We start from the raw sequence: 17,742 nt of genomic DNA, 5'->3' as shown, positions 1-17,742 counted from the left end.
GTTAATAAAAATCTGTACTTGTCCCACGAGGCACGGGTCCATGGAATCACAGATTGGATAGTGCCCATCTGGCCAGGTTTCCTACAGCACACACCAATATCTGACAGGGTTGGCAGCTGGAGGCCACGGATTTAAGTTAAGCGAGCTAACAACCTGTGCTGCTTTTGGCCCCTGCGCAGCCAAAGCTCAGCCCCAGATGAGGCGAAAAGGCAGCTTTGTGGTTCAAGTCCATCTTGACTCACAGTTTCACCGTCTTATCGTGACTAAGGCTGCCAACCGTGTCTGTGGTTTTCTTACATAAATTTTCAATCCAGCTCGGGTTATTATAAAGGATCTTTTCCAGCCCTGATGTTGTGGCTGGCCCTTTAGCTCGCATATTTTTTCCAGATGTGATGAGCTCTCCGTAGCCCTCTTGGTGAGCAAACGCATATCCAGATCTTCTGGTGCTTAACTTGCGGTTCTGAGGCCTTCTGCTTCGTAGGGACCTTTCCTTTCTCTGAGCCTTCTGCCACCAGCGGATCTGAGGAGGAAGAGAGCCACGGTGCAATCATTAGGCTCCCAAACATTAGGCTCCAGATGCTCAGCCACTGAGCAAAACGAAAGCCGTTTTTAATACTTGACTGAACATCTGCCACGAGAAAATATTCACCTTTCACTCCAAAAGGAAGCATTAAGCCTAAAAACCATGACATTCTCCACCCCAAAGACCAAAAGGAAGCATTAAGCTTAAAAACCATGACATTCTCCACCCCAAAGACCACACTGGGCACCAATCACTTTTTTTTTTCATTCCTATCAAGGAATTCTCATATAAACAAGAAATATTCTGATAAATTTTATTACTGTCTCCGTTTTATCGGACGTATGGTGAGTCAGGGGCAGGAGTTTTTGCTCGTTTTCGTAACCATGCTGGGAGCGGCGAGCAGGGTCTTGAGCACACTTCTCTATAGAAGCATTCTGTCTACAGTCCCAATACCCACCGTTTTCCCCCTCTCTCCCTTGTAGAGGCTGTCTGGGTCCTGAGGTCACTAATAATTGTATTAGGAGAAATATCTGGAAATTTGAGTCAGAATTTTCTCCCTCTTATACAAAGTCAACTTATCATGAGACTTTCAGGGGTTTCATTTATTCTGGTTTGGTGTGTGTGTGTGTGTGTGTGTGTGTGTGTGTGTGTGTGTGTGTGTTAGATCTTTCTTTCCAGCAGTACAGGGTACTCTACACCCCTCTTGTATTTTCTCTGTAGCCTTTTAAAGACCATCTGTAACACAGCCCATACACCCGAGGGTCAGGAAACGTTGCTGAAAAGGGGGCAGAAAGGAACAGATTCCTCCTGCTAGACAGTGTTCCTGAGACCCGACAGGGAAAGTGCACTCATAAACTCTCAACAATAGTTCTCAAAAATAAAAAAAAAAAACAAAAACTAAGACCTAAACATCATTTGGGTGGGTTTCCAACATACCTTCCATTTCCCTGTGAACATGAGTGGAGAAAATGACCAGAGGTTTGCATAAGTTCTAACTCTCAGGTCTGAAGATACTCATTAAGCAAAACGTGACAGTCATCCTTAACACAAGGAGAGTGGGCGTCTTCAGATCGTCCGTCATTTTAGGGACTAGGTTCAGCTCATAATCAGAGTAAGAAGAGCCCCACCTCAGAGCCCTTGCCATCCCTGCTCCCTCCAGAAAGCTCTCTCGCTTTGTGGGACGATATAGATGTCGACCCCTCCTCTGCTCTCTGCCCTGAGCCTCAGCCTGGCCCAGCACTGCTTTGTTTGTTCTTCCCATGTGCCATTGAGATCTACTCCAGTCTCTGGCCTAGGCTACTGTCTACACCATGTTCTTCCTTGTTTTCTTCTACCCTTGTATTCCCAGGCCACTCAGAACGATGTTATTCCCTTTTAATCTCTGCTTGACAGTTACACGTCTCACTTATTTCCCAAGCTGATACTCTATCTCTACCCAAATGATGAAACCCCCCTTCACATGACTTGTTCCATTCCTTGTATGATGCTCTTCGCTTTCCCTGTAGGCTTCTCTTCTTAATGCAATACTACAGCATGAGTCCAGTGAGTTAGGGGTAAAAAATACTTATAATTCATCACTCCATACCCGCATTGCATTTAACCTAATACCCCTCTCCTCACTGACGTTCAGAATCTGTGTGTGGAAGTGGGGGTACCGTCTACTCTGTCATATGCCACGGGCCTATGGGAAGTTCCTGAGTCATTCCCTGTGTATCTGTTGAGACAGAGAAGGACATCATTCACGAGAGCCACTAACCAGCCTTCGGTTCCTCACGGTATCTTGAACATACCTGGTCACTCAGGGTTGGATGTAAACACATCCTCAGAAACCTGAAGGCCACCACCGGCATGATCGTCACCACCACTATCAGGAGAACAACAAGCCAGACGAACTTCTGGCTCAGGGAGTGCCATGCATTTCCTACCGTTAGAGAGACATAGACACCCTGGCTGTGAAACACTGAATTGCTGTAAGATCTTTATAATTGCACAAATCAATGTACAATGATAGTTCGTGATTATAAATTAAATAGATAGCTTTACAGATTTAAAGAAAAATCTTTGAAACTATTATAAAACCCTGGGGAACTGGGTTCCCCGATGAAGCGTTCTCTCATCCAGGCTCCTTCCAGCTATGCTCAGTTCCTTCTTTCAACCTCATGATCCGCGATCAGATTAGAATTTCTGGTTAATGATTTGAATGCAGGCCTCTTCTCAAATGATGGCCTGGCTGACTGTCTGTGTGGTAGGGATACACCGTATCTCGCAGAAGGGTAACCTTTGAAATTCCAGCAACAACCGGAAAAGCTGCCATTTCTTTGATGTTCCCTTCCTCCCGAGCTAAAGATCTGAGGAGATTCTGGAAGCTCCTGGGCTGATAAAGGGTTCCCCATGACCACTGATATGGCTGCTACCGACATGAGAGATGTCAGGGCAGAGAAACTCGTGGCCAAGCCTGAAGGCAGCTCCCAGACTTTATACTCATTCCCCCACATATTGTTTGTCTAACCAAGGCAGCAAAGGGTAGACAGGCAGGTTTCGTGGGACACCATCCCTGTCCCTGCTCACTTTCTAGGGATTTATCAGCATACCTTCAGTCCACCAGCTCTTCACCCCAGAATGCCCGGGTTAATACCATTTGAATGGGCTTTGGGTATGAGAGCTTGGCTACTGACAGGTATGTCTGTCTGCTTTTTCTGGCTTTGGAGAGTAAATCTGTCTACCAAAGAGCGGCCAACTCCAGATGCTGTAAGCCAAGGGCAGAAACAAACAATTAAACATCCTTCTGAGCTCCTTGAAGCTTATTAGCTACAGATAGTGCTGAGAAAAACAAGCTTTGTTTTGAAGCCACGCCCCTCCCTGCTGCTGGTTCACTAAGGAAAAAAAAAATTTTTTTAAGAAAACCCCAATGTTGATCTAACTTTTATAAACTTTCATTGGATCTCAGTAATCAATCCATGGAATGCCATGTGCTTAACCGAAAAGGATTACTCCACACACAACCTGCATTCTCTTATTCCGCACGTTAGAGTGGTCTCTAGGCTTAGAAATGCACCACGTTACAAGAGTAAATAAACGAAGTGAAACTCGAAAACAGCTCTTGAGCCTTCCTTTCCTAACTGGCTTGTTCTGATGACTAACTGACATGTCTCTACGTGGTTGGAATCTTTTGGTAAACAAAGTATGAGTGTGGTGTGCTGAGCAAGACTGTTAGGATTTGAAGAGGTTACTGTACGGGTTAAGAAGGGACAAAGTCAACCAGTGTGTGCTCACGGCTGAATGGAAATAGAACCCTGGCATCAATGAAGGTGACCGCTTCGGAACCAATCCTGTGACACAGCCCACATGGATTGGTCGAATGAGAATGGTTTTCTGGGCTGAGGTAATCAGAGAACAGATGCAAGGTGCTGTGCCACCTGCTTGAGCTCTGAAGGGCTGTCGTTCTGTGTGTCATGCCTAGTTTGTTGAGGTGAGCTCAGAAAATCTCTGTTCTTACTTACTCACCTGCGCTGGAGAATTCCAAACTTCGTGGAAAGTAGATCAGCACTTCTTGTGTAAAAGTGTAAAAGATCATGCTAGAACCGTTTTGAGGTGTGAACCTTAACACAGGAACACTGGCTGAGTTCTCTTTGTTAAATAATACAACCTCAAGGCTTTGAGGGATTTTAGGGGTTCCAAATTCTCCCATGATGCCCTCAAACATAACCATCAAGTCACAATTTCTTGAATGGTAATATTGTGGTGGCTAGTTTTATGTCAGCTTGACACAAGGGGAAAGGGACTCTCAGTTGAGAAAATGCCTCCGTCAGTTCGGCCTGTAGACAAGTCTGGAGTGCATTTTCTTAATTAATGATTGATATGGGAGGACCCAGCGCACTGTGGGTGGGTCCACCCCTGGGCTAGTCATCCTGGGTCTTAAAAAAAAAAAAAAAAAAAAAAAAAAACAGACTGAGCAAGCCAATAAACTGTTTCTTCATGGCCTCTGCATCAGTTCCTGCCTCTAGGTTCCTCCCTTGAGCTCCTGTCCTGAACTCCCTTCATGATAGACAGTGATCAGACATGGAAGATGAAATAAGCCCTCTCCTCCCCAAGCTGTTTTATGACAGCAATACAAACACTCACTAACATGTACTAGTATCAGGGTCAATATTTATTTAACCAGGGTCCACCCTAATACTTTGTATATAGAAACTCATTTGATCTTCAGGCTTTCTGGTGAAAAATGAAACAATTAATAACCCAGTTCACAAATAAATATTAAATCATAGAGAGGAAAGAAAATTTGTTCAACATCACACAATTTCTTAAGTTTGTGGAGCTGATATTTGAACCCTGACCACTTCTGGAAGGATGTTTGGAAATCTGTAGAGGGCTCTAATTTATGCATCATTTCTCTTTTATCTAAATGCAGATAATGTCTATGGGAAAACTTTGACAAATGGCTGTGATCAAGTATAAGGAGAATTGGGTATTTCTTCCTCTTTTCTATGTATAATAAATAAACTTTTCACAGGCTGTACACTTGTCCCAATATTCATGTTATGCCTCTTGTTTTCTAGGGCGCAGTCTACTGAATCTGGGGTGTTGGAGCCTATAAGTTATATCTGGCAATGAAAAATACAGTCTCTTGGAACCCCTTTCAAGTCAGGAAGGCTGCAGATACATCAATCACTTTTTAGAAAAAAAAAAAATTGTTGGCCATTTCTATCCCCACACACCATAAAAAAATAGGTTCCAAGGACAAAGAACTTTCAGTATGACACAAGGCCTCACTCCTGGTAGAACCACTTACCCACAAAGGGGAACTGGTGTGGGAAGATCCCAAAGATGCCATTGCTGTGCATGGCCAGCAAAATGGAGAAGTAGGTGGCGATACTGCCCCAGATGAAGACGTGATTAACCACAGTCCAGTAACTTGTGTCCAAAGCTATCTGCAAATAAAGTCAAAGTCAAAAAGAGGAGCTTTTTAAACAGTTTTTAAAAGAATCACTGCCCACAGACGCTTGCCTCCAGGACTTCCCTGGAGGAGGACGAGTGGACCCATCACGCACGACCACCACTTCTGCAAGCACAGGGGGGAGTGACAAGTGTTAGACACGGGGCTAGAGCTTAGTTGTATGGGCAACTGTATCTGCCGGGGTCAAAACAGCCTCAAGAAGCAAAATGTTAAGGGTTTTATTTTTAATGAGAAATAGACAATGGGATGTTTTCTAAAGTCAATTACTAAATTGCTATCAAAATGTTTCTATTGAGAAAAAAATCATGCAGTGGGCTGGTGCAGCATTTTGTGAGTTCTGTGTAAAATTTTGTAAGATTTGTTTTACATGTGTGATATTTTTATATGAATGTTACAACTCACTCCAACGACCCCTTTCTTAAATTACTCACATAACAGCAAAGAAAAATCTTTGATTTTTTTTTTTTTTTGTCATAAATTCATGGTGGTCTGGAAATGTGTTTCCCCATCTCTTATTCCCTTCCAGGATCTTGCATGGCAGCAACAATGTTATCTGAATTGCAGAGGCCTCCGGAGAAGAGAAGGTAAAGGACCGTAGACTCCTTCTTGCCTAAAGAGACCTGAACTGTGGCATACATTCATCACTCTCTAGACATGGAAACACCGCTCCCCTCCCACTACAGTTTGTCGCCCTCTGAAGTGTTGCAGCATTTAGTGACAATGGAAGCAGAAGACACGAATTACAGGCTCATTCTACCTGTAGACAGCCCTGCTGTCCATCCTGGTCAAGACCTGCTAATTATCCAGTGTGCCTGCTACCAGGACACTCAACCAAAACCTCCAGTTCTTTCCTCCACTACATGTAAATTCATCTCCAGCAAAAGAAAACAGCCTGGTCTATGTCATAGGAGAAGAAATCATGCTCCGTGTAAAAAGACCCTGCTAAAACAAGCAGTTGCCTCGCACTGAGACAGAACTAATGAATGTGACAGAGCAGTGGCATGGCAACAGCTAGGCATCATGAGACCCCTTAAGAGAACACAAAACAAACCATAGGCAAGAACTCCACTGCTGATCTTAAAACTTGAACAACAACAACAACAAAGAATAAGCGCTGTCAAGAGCTGAATGCATATCCTGGGATAAACAAGTGCAAACAACAGGGAACACAAACTAAGAAATGGAAACCATTTGTGAATCTGTAGGTGTCAGATTCGTGCACCCAATGCACAATTTAACAGGATCTTTGAACAAAATAAACAAATAAATAAAAAAAAGTGCCAGTCAAAGATCCGGTAGAAGAAAAGTGCCCCCAGCCAGGAGTAGCCTAGATTTTCAGACTGAGAGGACTGCTCAAATCCGAGGCAAATTAGCGGGAAAAAAAAAAAAAGAAAAGAAAGAAATCACATTCTGATGGCCTGATGGCGTTAGTGAAATCAAATAAAGAACACAAATTTTTAGACCAAAAAGTGTCATCTGAATGGAAAAGGAATCAACAGGCATCAATCTATCACAGTGAAGCTGGGATAGAGAAATGAAGTAATGAGGTTGACAAGGGATGGGGAGCTCTAGCTCAAGGAAAAAAAAAAGTTTAAAAGCTGAAAAAATAAAAAATAAAACAGTCCCAAACTTGTTTCATTAGAGGTGGATGAAGAAAGAACTAGAACAAGATTGTAAAATGGTTGGTGATAATTAAAACTACTTAGAGATTCCACCTCACCCCATTTAGAATGGCCAAGATTAAGAAAGCAGATGTCTACAAACGTTAGTGGGGTTCTGGGGAGGAGGGAACCCGTATTTAGTGTTAGTTAGAGGTGTAAACTATGGAAATGAGTGTGGTGGTTATACGAGAAAACTAAACACAAAGCTATCTGACCCAGCGTACTACTCCTGGGCGTACAGCCAAAGGTCTACTGGATACCTGTATGCCCATGAGCACTGCTGCCCCAGTCACGAAAACAGAACACGGAAACAGCCTAGACACCCATCAACTGACGGACGGGTAATGAAAACAGAGTACATACACACACGAATTTAATTCAGTTGTAAACAAAAAAAATGAAATTTAAAAAAAAATGTGGGAAAATGGACATTAAGTGGAAAATATTATACTAGGTGAGAATCCAGGCCTGTTGAACACTGCCTGTTCTTTCATACGTGAATCCTAGCTTTGCATTTTAAAGATTTGCATGCTTTATTTAGGGTATCAATAGACATGAAAAAGGCAGAAATTTTTCGTGCCAGAGGGTAGGGGACACGTGTGCTGTGAAAGCAGAGGGGGAGGACAGCTTAAAGTAGAAAGAAGTTTGGATGGAGGAACCCCGTATAGATGGACATGAATTATTAAACAGTGTCATACACGCAACACCCCCTAGGAGGTGTTAGCTAAGGCGTCCTCAGAGACCCCCAAAACAACACAGACTATCACTATTCCGTTACTCTTGTTGCCCAACATCCCTAAATGGTTGAAAACACTACACACTTTGCAATTTCTAGCTGACTGGGGAACTCTCCCCCCCCCCCCCGCTGGCCAGCTTCCACAGCAGCACCACGTAGGCTGCTGAGCGAGGAGATGGTCTTGCCCAGTGCTTGGACCCCGAGTGCTACAGTGCAGCCTGCCAGCCTGAAAACAGAGCCAGCCTAGATGTCCATCACCTGAGGGACAGACGACGAGGATGTGATTCATAGGCACAGGTACAGGAGTGACTGTGCTCTAAGAGGAACAGAATACCTCGCTCTGGTTCTCCCAGTAAGTCCGCAGCCTATCTCCCCCCAAGGCACGGCCAGACAATGCAAGCTGCTGCGGCATAGGTGACAATTGTGTGTCCGTGCTAATTCCTTGTAACTGTCGCAGGTGCATCACGGTTGCGTGTGGTCCTGACAAGTCGGGCTGAATAGACACCAGCACTGTTCCTTCAGTGTAAACTCTTGGAAAATCTACAATTATCTCTAAAGAAAACATTATTTTTCAAAAATATTCCTGTTTAAAACGCTAACTTAATGTAGACTGTTTTAGTGCACATCAATTATTTCCCAGGCAGCTGTAGGCCGTGGATTTATTGTGAACTAAATTCAGAGCAATGATCTGTGTTACCCAAGAGGCTGGGCTAAGAAGGGTGTTTTATACTCGCCAGCCAAAAATAATATATTTGGGGAGATGTTTAACTCATTGTTAAAGGAACATCAAAGTTCCATATATCTTTGGACCCAGAATTCTCTCTTTTAAGAATACAGCCAGGCCAGGCATGGTAGCTACACCTTTAATTCCAGCACTTAAGGGTCAGAGGCAGGTGTATCTCTATGAGTTGGGAGCCAGCCTGTTCTATAAAGTGAGTTCCAGGCCAGACAGTGAGATCTCATCTCAAATAAAACACCAAAAAAAGAATACACTTTAAGGCAATGAAGAAGCATCAAGAACTAACAATATGAAAGTTTGCAGTGCTGTTTCTCATAGTGAAAAGAACAGAAGCTAAATAAGTGTGTCTGGTTTGATAAAGGATGTCATGTTGTATGCTGAAGTATTACAGCTATGAAAAGGGACATTTCACAGAATAATCCAAAAACAAAATACATACCCATGACACAAAGTTAAGTGGGAAACAAAATTACAAAATTATACAAAATTTATTTCTATTATTTTTGCCATGTTAACATCAGTATGGGACTGTGGGTGAATTTTAATTTTTCTCTATACTTTTCTGCTCTTTCCAAATTGCCCATGTGTGCACTTATGGCCTAACTTCTGTGTGGAGTTCCCCTGAAGGGTCTTGCTTTTCAAGACTTCTGAACCTCATGAGAGACCACAGCCCATGGCTGGATCAGTCGCTGTCTTAGGCTCAGCACAGGGAACGGCTTCTTGTCTGTTTGAAAACCAGCCAGGGATGTGTCTGAAGACTGTAGATATAATCTGGGAAAGCAAGTCGGTTTTAACTATTCTTTTCTAATGGTTGGACACACCCTGACAAATTCTTTTTTATGATAGGATCAGTAGAGAGAAAATTCCCTTTTATCATCTCTCTTGTTTATTCAATACTCAAGAAATGACATGTGTGGCAGTAACTTATGACAAGGAGGCTGTCTGATTCTCAACAGTTTGCTCAACAACAAAATAACACAGAGGTCTTTTCAATGCCACACCAGTCCAGTGCTGCTGATACTAATGGACCAGCAGTTTGTGTGGACCCTAACTCACCAGCGTCTAACACAACTTCACTAGAAAACAAACCAAGGCACATCTCAGAACAGCAAGGACTCCTCAAAAGAAGTGTCTCCTGAATCTGCCATTTGAATGGAGCATTGAGCCTCTTGAATGATTTTTTTTCTCTTTAAAGAATGTATTGCCAAATAAGTTCTAGCTGTCACTTTAAAACCTGGGACTTAATAAGTCTGAAATTACAGGAAACTTTTGTTATCCCTGGAAATGCTTCTTCTCCAAACACAAGAAGGGAATAGCAGCATGGTCTTCGTTATTTTATTTTTATACACTGTGTGAGACAGGGTCTCACGAGGTAGCCCGGACTTGAGCAATCCTCCTGCTACAGCACCTTAGTGCTGGGATAACCAGTGTGTGTCACTCTGTTAGTCTATTTTTATTTCAGCAGTGGGCCTTCAGCCCAGGGCCTTGAGTACACAAGACAATTACTCTACCATTGAGCCACCCCTCCAGTCCCTAACCGTTTCTCTTCATACACAATATCCAACACACACACATACCCACATACACATACACACACAGAGTGATCCCTTGTGATCTCTTAGGCTGATTCAGGTGAACTTCACCATATGTCAATCCAAAGCAGAAGTGCTTTAAGGAAAAGGGTTACCTGGACACTGACCACAATGACCAAAGATGTGGCCATGGTCACGGCAAAGGACTGGTAGTCAGCAATGTGCTGCCCATCTTCTCCAGCCACGTTGTAAAAGGCCCCGAACGGAATGAAGAAAAGGGCTATCGAGGTGTAGATTCCATGTGCCGCACAGATGAAAAATCTCCGCTTGTTAAAAAGCAGATTCAGTTGTCCAGGTTCGTAGAGCTGAGGACAGTCCATGCTGTTCTGCTCACTCACATCCTATAGACAGAGTATAATTTCAGGGAAGGAGCACTGAGGAAAAGTCAGAGAGGCCCTGTGTTCCCTATCCCCAGAAATAGACAAGGTCATTGTGCCATTGTACGCATGCTCGATTACCTACTACTCCCTCGTGAGAACAGGACATTATCTTGTCTTTATTCCCAGAAGAACCCATCCAATTACAAATGATCCCTATTTTTCTGTGGAGAGCCTTCCATCTCCAGGAGAGATGAGGAGAGGTCACACAGATCTTATGCAGCAGAGCAAGGACTTGACTGAACTTGAACGCAGCTATCTGAACTCAAAATTTGTTTTCTCCACAGGCTGCCATGGCTGCTGCCATCTCAGACGTTGTCAAACTCCAGCACATTATGGATAGGCATGGACCAGAAGGAAATTACTGACGCAGTGTTTGAGAGTGATTAGGAGCTGGATGCAGAGAGCTGCAGAGTCAGGGCTGGCGATTAGGGGATGAGGTGAGCAGGAACTGTGGGAAAATGAAGAAATCCCACATGGTGTTCATAATAGGAAGGGGGCTGAGAACTTCAACCAGTGAGAGCCGAGTAGTAAATGCCAACAGAACCAGTCAGAGTAAGAGGCTCCGTTTTTAGCAGCCACCAAACTCTAGAAACAACTGCTTTGTTTTGTTTTTAATTTAATGGACATAAGAATCTATGAAGCAGATTGTGCATTTCTAGCTAAGGGCAAAGTGAGGCCAATACTACAGTGTAAGCATCAAAACCAAGGCCAATACCAAAAGGATGACCAGCATAGATTTGACAAAACCAAAAGACCAGCCAGGCGATGGTGGTGCATGCCTTTAAATCCCAACAGTTGGAGGCAGAGGTAAGTGAATCTCTGTGAGTTCGAGGCCAACCTGGTCTACAGAGCTAGTTCCAGACCAGCCAAGGCTACACAAAGAAACTCTTTCTCAGAGAGACAGAGAGAGAGAGAGAGAGAGAGAGAGAGAGAGAGAGAGAGAAGACCATAGGTGGAGAAGTAGCAGCCATAGATGATAAATTCTGGGAGGGGTAGGGGGTATCCAGTTCTCCTTCATTTTTGTGGGATGGCCCAGACTGCACAGGATGGGGTCCCATGAATTCTGACACCTTCTCTTTAAGGAGTCCTCCCTGGGGAAGCTGTTGTATACCTGCGCAGTGACTGGTGTGGTTATACGGACAGGCTTTAAAACCACACAGTGTGGTCTGGGGATTTAGCTCAGTAGTAGAGCACTTGCCTAGCAAGCGCAAGGCTCTGGGTTCGGTCCTCAGCTCTGGAAACACACACACACACACACACACACACACACACAGAGAGAGAGAGAGAGAGAGTGCTGAGCCAAAGGCTCAGCTTTGGCAATGTGTAGTCACTTAACCAGAGTCTTGATTTCTTCATCTGCAGAAATGCAAACAGTTATTCCTCCTTCACAGAAACCACTGCCATGACTAAGAGATGTTTCTGCAGAGTCCTTTTCCCATATTAAATAGTCAATAGCCTATGCTAACACAAAACATTACTAAAATAATGATAATAATCAATAATGACAGCAAAATGTAGCAGCCCAAAATCAAGGAAGCTTGTGATGATGGTCATATTTCTGCCGCTTACTGGCTGGTTGGCAGGTTGGTCCATGACTAGAACCCTCTACCCCCAGAACTTGGTTGCCTTCAGACAAAATGAGTGGCACCACAGGTTGTCCCTGCGGCCTTCTAGCCCAGCATCCATAACTCTGCCCTCAGCTTAAGGGCCAACTCGGACAAACCAAGAAAAGAGAGGAACAGACGTGATGGCATTAAGGAGAATCATGGTGGTTTGTTTTGCTTTGCTTTTTTCAAATTGCACAATAACTGTTTGGGGTTTTGTTTTGTTTTTTTTTTTTGTTTTTGTTTTTTTTCCCAGAACTGCTTTATTTTTACTATTTGATTCCGCATTGTGGGCAGCTACAAAGCACCAAGAAAAGAAACACTTGTAAACACCAGCACTTGGAAGAGCCTGTGCTTAATCCTTTACCTCTAAGGTCTTCTGAAGTTCAGCATTCTGTGCACACGCCCTTTTTTTACATATGGACAGGAGAGTCTGAACCAGCTCCGAAGTGGTGACCTCACAGTGTGAAGATGTGTATTGTGCAATAGATAGCTTTGGGCCAGAAAATGAAGCCTAGTAAACAGCTCTAATAACATATTAGAGAAAATATGGTCTCAAGAATACTTCAAAAAAAAAAAACCCTTTTTAAAGCAATACACTTTAATTGTGCCATGGAAACTTTACTGGCTAGGCTTCCGCTTCCCCACAGGCAACTAGACTTCCCCCTTTGCCAGGAAGTAAATTCCAAACCAGAGTGGACCATGAAGCACCATTTTTTGTAACTGATTTCTCCTCCTTCTCCTGCCTCACACACACACACACACACACACACACACACACACTAGATGAAAGTCTGTGCTCTTTCTCTCCATGACTGAGGGGTTGTGTGTGCTCACCTGTGGGCCATTCAGTGCCCTGTGGGCTCTTTTCTGGTCTGTGGTGGCCAAAGAAGCTTCTCTGTTCCTGCTGATATTTTATGTACCACCCTTGTCCCTTTCCTTAGCCCTGCATGGTTCTCTACAAACCCCAAAGGGATAACAGCACTTCCCAGTGCATGAACTCAGGGGCATTTTAATGTTTGAAGCCAGAGCAACAGGTTCATGAAGGGACTTGACAGGGGAGAGCCCTGCAGAATAAGCTTCACTAAAACAAAAAGCCTCATTAACTATGCTAGGAAGGGGAAATGACAGAGCTTGAAGTGGGAGAGCATTAGGAAAGACAGCCACTGTCCAGTCCCAGTGAAACTCAATACAAGGCCCATCAGTACCTGTGGCTCCTCCCGGAACTTCTCACCTTGCCCCTACCTTAGACTTCTTCAACCCAAGGGATTCCCTTCCCTTCCCACAGCTCCTCATTCTTCTATAAACCTGCCATTTTGGCCAGATCCTCTCTTGGTCTCCGGCTCCTCTTCTCTCTCTCTTCTCTTCCTCTCACGCTTTTCCCCATCCCCCATTTCTCTCCTCTTAAGGCCCAGTTCAGTATGGACTCATCCAGATGCCTCTGGGCATTCTTTCCTTCACATGCGTAGTAAAACCCTTCTCCTCAACCATATATACCTTGGAGTGGTCATGTCCTCGTTTTCGTTCAGTTACCATTGCTAGCATGATGAGAAGCTAAAGAGAAGTCTTCAAGTCTCTTTTTAACTTCTATAGACTTTCCAGGGGAATGACAGGACTTTCCAGACAGAATTATTTGGGAGAGAGACATAATTTAAAGTTGTCTTTGTCCTGGGCAGCAGAGGAGGAAGGCAGGCCTCTTTTTCTTTTCCTGCCAAGTGTGTGTGTGTGCTCTGAGAGTCACAGAGGTGTCCTAGGAAGTCTTGGTGGACCACAGGGTCATTGGAGCCTGATTACAGGTGGGGAAAGCTACAGAAACTGTGCTCTAACATTTAATGGGGCAGGGGAAAGTAAAGATATAGTTACATAAGGACGTGAAAGACCTGTACGATGAGAAACTTTAAGACACCAAAGAAAGAAATTGAAGAGGACACAGAAGATGGACAGACCGTATTCATGAACTGGTGGGATTAACATTGTGATAAAGCCCATCCTATCAAAATCAGCAGCCAGATTCAATGCAATATCCATCAAAATTCAAATGTAATTCTTCATAGAAACTTAAAAATATTAGAATTAATATGGAGGCTCAAAAGACTCAAGATAGCTAGAATGGCTTGGAACAATAAAAATGCTGCCAGAAATATCACCAATCCTTATTTTAGCTTATACTACAGAGCTATGCTGTTAAGACTACACAGCATTGGCACACCAAAAAAGCACACTAATCAGTGAAATAAAATTGAAGCCTGAGATATAAGTACAAACACCTAGATCCACCTGACTTGTTTAGTAAAGATGATAAAAAAAAAAAAAACCACACACACACACACACTGAAGAAAAGGCAACATCTTTAACAAATAGCACTTGGAAAATTTGATTCCTACTTGATCCTTATATCTCATGATGCACAAAAATCAACTCCAAATAAAACAAAACCTTCAAAACTTCTACAGAAAAGAGTAAGAAGTACATATCAGGATTTAGGCTCATCTAGGGAGTTTCTGAATAGGACACTAGTTACTCAGGAAATAGAACCAACAATCAATGAATAAGGTATCATGAAATTGGAATGTTTCTGTTCACCAAAAAAAACAGTTAAGCAGGTTAAAAAAAAAAAAAAGACTAAGTATGTGAAAGATATGAAAGAAAAATAAATTTAAAAATTAAAAAAATAAGGAGAAAGAGGAGATGTAAAGTTAAGAGGGGAAGTGTGGGTTTTGGGGTAGATCTGGGAAGACTTGGGGGTAAGGTTAGGGGCAGTGAATGTGATCAAAATACACTGCCTGTGTTTGTGAAATTCTCAAAAACTTGACTTAAAATACTATATTTTTAAAAGGTACAGTCATGGAAATTTGAGAAATGCTGGATGTGAATGAAAGGAAAAAACTTCATGCATGATTTCCCCAGAACCTCACATCAACACTGCAAGAGTTGAGTCTCTAAGAACAGACCAGGCAAGCTTGGATGGAGAACCTTTCTGGAGAAGAGCAGGTAAGGAAAGGGAGCCAGAAGGACTTGTGACCCATGTAACGCTTCTTTTAAAACTGCATTCCTGGTGATCTTCCCACGAATCAGCCTTCTACTTAAAAGCTAGCCAGCAACAGTTGAAAGTTTTAATAGAGAAGAGAAAGCAACAAATATAGCAAAAACCACCTACCTGGTCAAAAATTCCCATGGCTAAAACGGGTAGGGATGTGTAGACAATGTTGAAAAGAGTGATGAACCACTGGTCATAAACAGTCTGGAAAAAAAAGTGACAAAAGAAGTGACACATCTAATATCCACTTATAAGTGAGCATATACCGTGTGTGTTTTTCTGCTTCTGGGATACCTCACTCAGGATGATCTTTTCTAGTTCCCACCATTTGCCTGCAAATTTCATGATTTTCTTGTTTTTAATTGCTGAATAGTATTCCATTGTGTAAATGTACCACAATTTCTGTATCCATTTCTCAGCTGAGGGACATCTGGGTTGTTTCCAGCTTCTGGCTATTACAAATAAAGCTGCTACAAACATGGCTGAGCAAATGTCCTTGCTGTATACTTGAGCATCTTTTGGATATATGCCTAGGAGTGGTATAGCTGGATCTTGAGGTAACAGTATTCCTAATTGTCTGAGAAAGCGCCAGATTGATTTCCAAAGTGGTTGTACAAGTTTACATTCCCACCAGCAATGGAGGAGGGTTCCCCTTTCTCCACATCCTCTCCAGCATGTGTTGTCACTTGAGTTTTTGGTCTTAGCCATTCTGATGGGTGTGAGGTGAAATCTCAGGGTCATTTTGATTTGCATTTCCCTGATGATTGAGCATTCCTTTAAGTTTTTGTCTGCCATTCTACATTCCTCTTTTGAGAATTCTCTGTTTAGCTCTGTACCTCATTTTTTTAATTGGATTACTTGGTTTGTTGCTGTTTAACTTCTTCAGTTCTTTATATATTCTAGATATCAGCCCTCTGTCAGATATAGGGTTGGTGAAGATCCTTTCCCAGTTTGTAGACTATTATTTTGTTCTGATGTTTTGTCCTTTGTTTTACAGAAGCTTTTCAGTTTCATGAGACATATAATATAGGATAACCATATTAAAATCTGTACACCTAAAGAAGCTGAGCAAGAAGGAAGAACCTGGGTAAGATGATCAATCCTCACACAGAAAGGCAAACGGGATAGACCTTGGAAGATGGAGAAAACAGAGAATAGGACAGGAGCCTACCACAGAAGGCCTCTGAAAGATTCGACCCAGCAGGATATTAAAGCAGATTAAAGGGGAGATAGAAAGACCTGGAGGGGACAGGAGCTCCACAAGGAGAGCAACAGAACCAAAATTCTGGGCCAGGGGTCTTTTCTGAGACTGATACTCCAACTAAGGACCATTCATGGAGATAACCTAGAACCCCTGCACAGATGTAGCCCATGGCAGCTCAGTGTCCAAGTGAGTTCCCTAGTAATGGGAACAGGGACTGTCAGTGAGATGAACTCAGTGGCTGGCTCTTTGATCACCTCCCCTTGAAAACGGAGGGCAGGGAGGGAGAAGGAGGGAGCAGCCTTACCAGGCCACAGAGGAAGACAATGCAGCCAGTCCTGATGAGACCTGATAGACTAGGGTCAGAGGGAAGGGGAGAAGGACCTCCCCTATCAGTGGACTAGGGGAGGGGCATAGGAGAACAGGGAGGGAGGGTAGGATTGGGAGGGGACCAGGGTGGGGTCTACAGCAGAGATACAAAGTGAATAAATTGTAATAAATTAAAAATAAGTTAAAAATAAAAAAGGAAGTGACACGTGCACGAGAAATACCATCCAAAGCGTGAAAACATTCCTGGTCAGAGATAAGTAACTCAGAGGTCAAGGGCAGATCGTGTGCTCTCTGCAAGTTCTGCCCTTGATCGGGGGCTGCTAGCTTCTCTAACTTCTGTCTCCTAATCTATGGTTGTTCACTTTTAGCTTGATTTGTTTCTTATTGTTTTTAAAATGGGTCCTTAGTCATAAGGTAGCCCAGGCTATCCTTTGAGCTATCCTCCTGACTCTGGCTCCCACAGGCTGAGATTACAGGTATCACCATGCTCAGCTCCAGCTCAGCTCTGAAGGGGCACCATCTCCCCCTCTCGGTGTATCTGTGGGGGTGAGATGATCTAATGCCTGTGGCACAGCAAAGCACCCATATGTGAGACAGCAGACCCTTGCAATGGGTTACTATTGCCTTCTGAAAGTTTCTAATAGCTTCTTACCAGCTTCAAACACATGACCTAAGCGATATACAAATAATCAATGGAAGGATTCCTGGAGAAACATGGAAATGAGCCTGCTCCCCCTCCACTCCATTCGGATCTTTTCTTGGGAGAAGCTTACAGCAAAAGGAGCACAAACCTCAGTGCCGCATTGGAGGTAAGCAAGACAGTAAAAGCGTCCCCTCACGAGCATAGAGCAGGATGCATAAGACAGCCTTGTCTAGGCGTCGGCAATGCAGCCCAGTCAGCAGAATGCTTGCAAACATGCATGGTGCCTTGGATTTGATCTGTAGTGCTATCTAAGTCAGAGGCAGAGGTACAGGCCTGCG

General features: G+C 43.4%; 1 protein-coding gene across 1 annotated transcript in view; it reads right to left on the bottom strand.

Annotated features, from left to right (window-relative positions):
• Positions 1–238: 238 nt before the first annotated feature.
• Positions 239–17,742, bottom strand: part of Atp8b4 (ATPase phospholipid transporting 8B4 (putative)) — a 175,449-nt gene continuing 157,945 nt past the window's right edge. The window contains exons 23-27 of the mRNA XM_055601660.1: positions 15,351–15,434; positions 10,304–10,549; positions 5,316–5,454; positions 2,314–2,444; positions 239–520 (exon numbers count right to left, since the gene is read on the bottom strand). Of these exons, the coding sequence (XP_055457635.1) occupies positions 239–520; positions 2,314–2,444; positions 5,316–5,454; positions 10,304–10,549; positions 15,351–15,434 (882 nt within the window). The remainder of the gene's footprint in view (positions 521–2,313; positions 2,445–5,315; positions 5,455–10,303; positions 10,550–15,350; positions 15,435–17,742) is intronic.

This window comes from Psammomys obesus, unplaced genomic scaffold (assembly GCF_907164565.1).
Source record: "Psammomys obesus unplaced genomic scaffold, mPsaObe1.curated_primary_1811, whole genome shotgun sequence".
NCBI lineage: Eukaryota > Metazoa > Chordata > Mammalia > Rodentia > Muridae > Psammomys > Psammomys obesus.
This window is presented reverse-complemented; position numbering and strand designations above follow the sequence as displayed.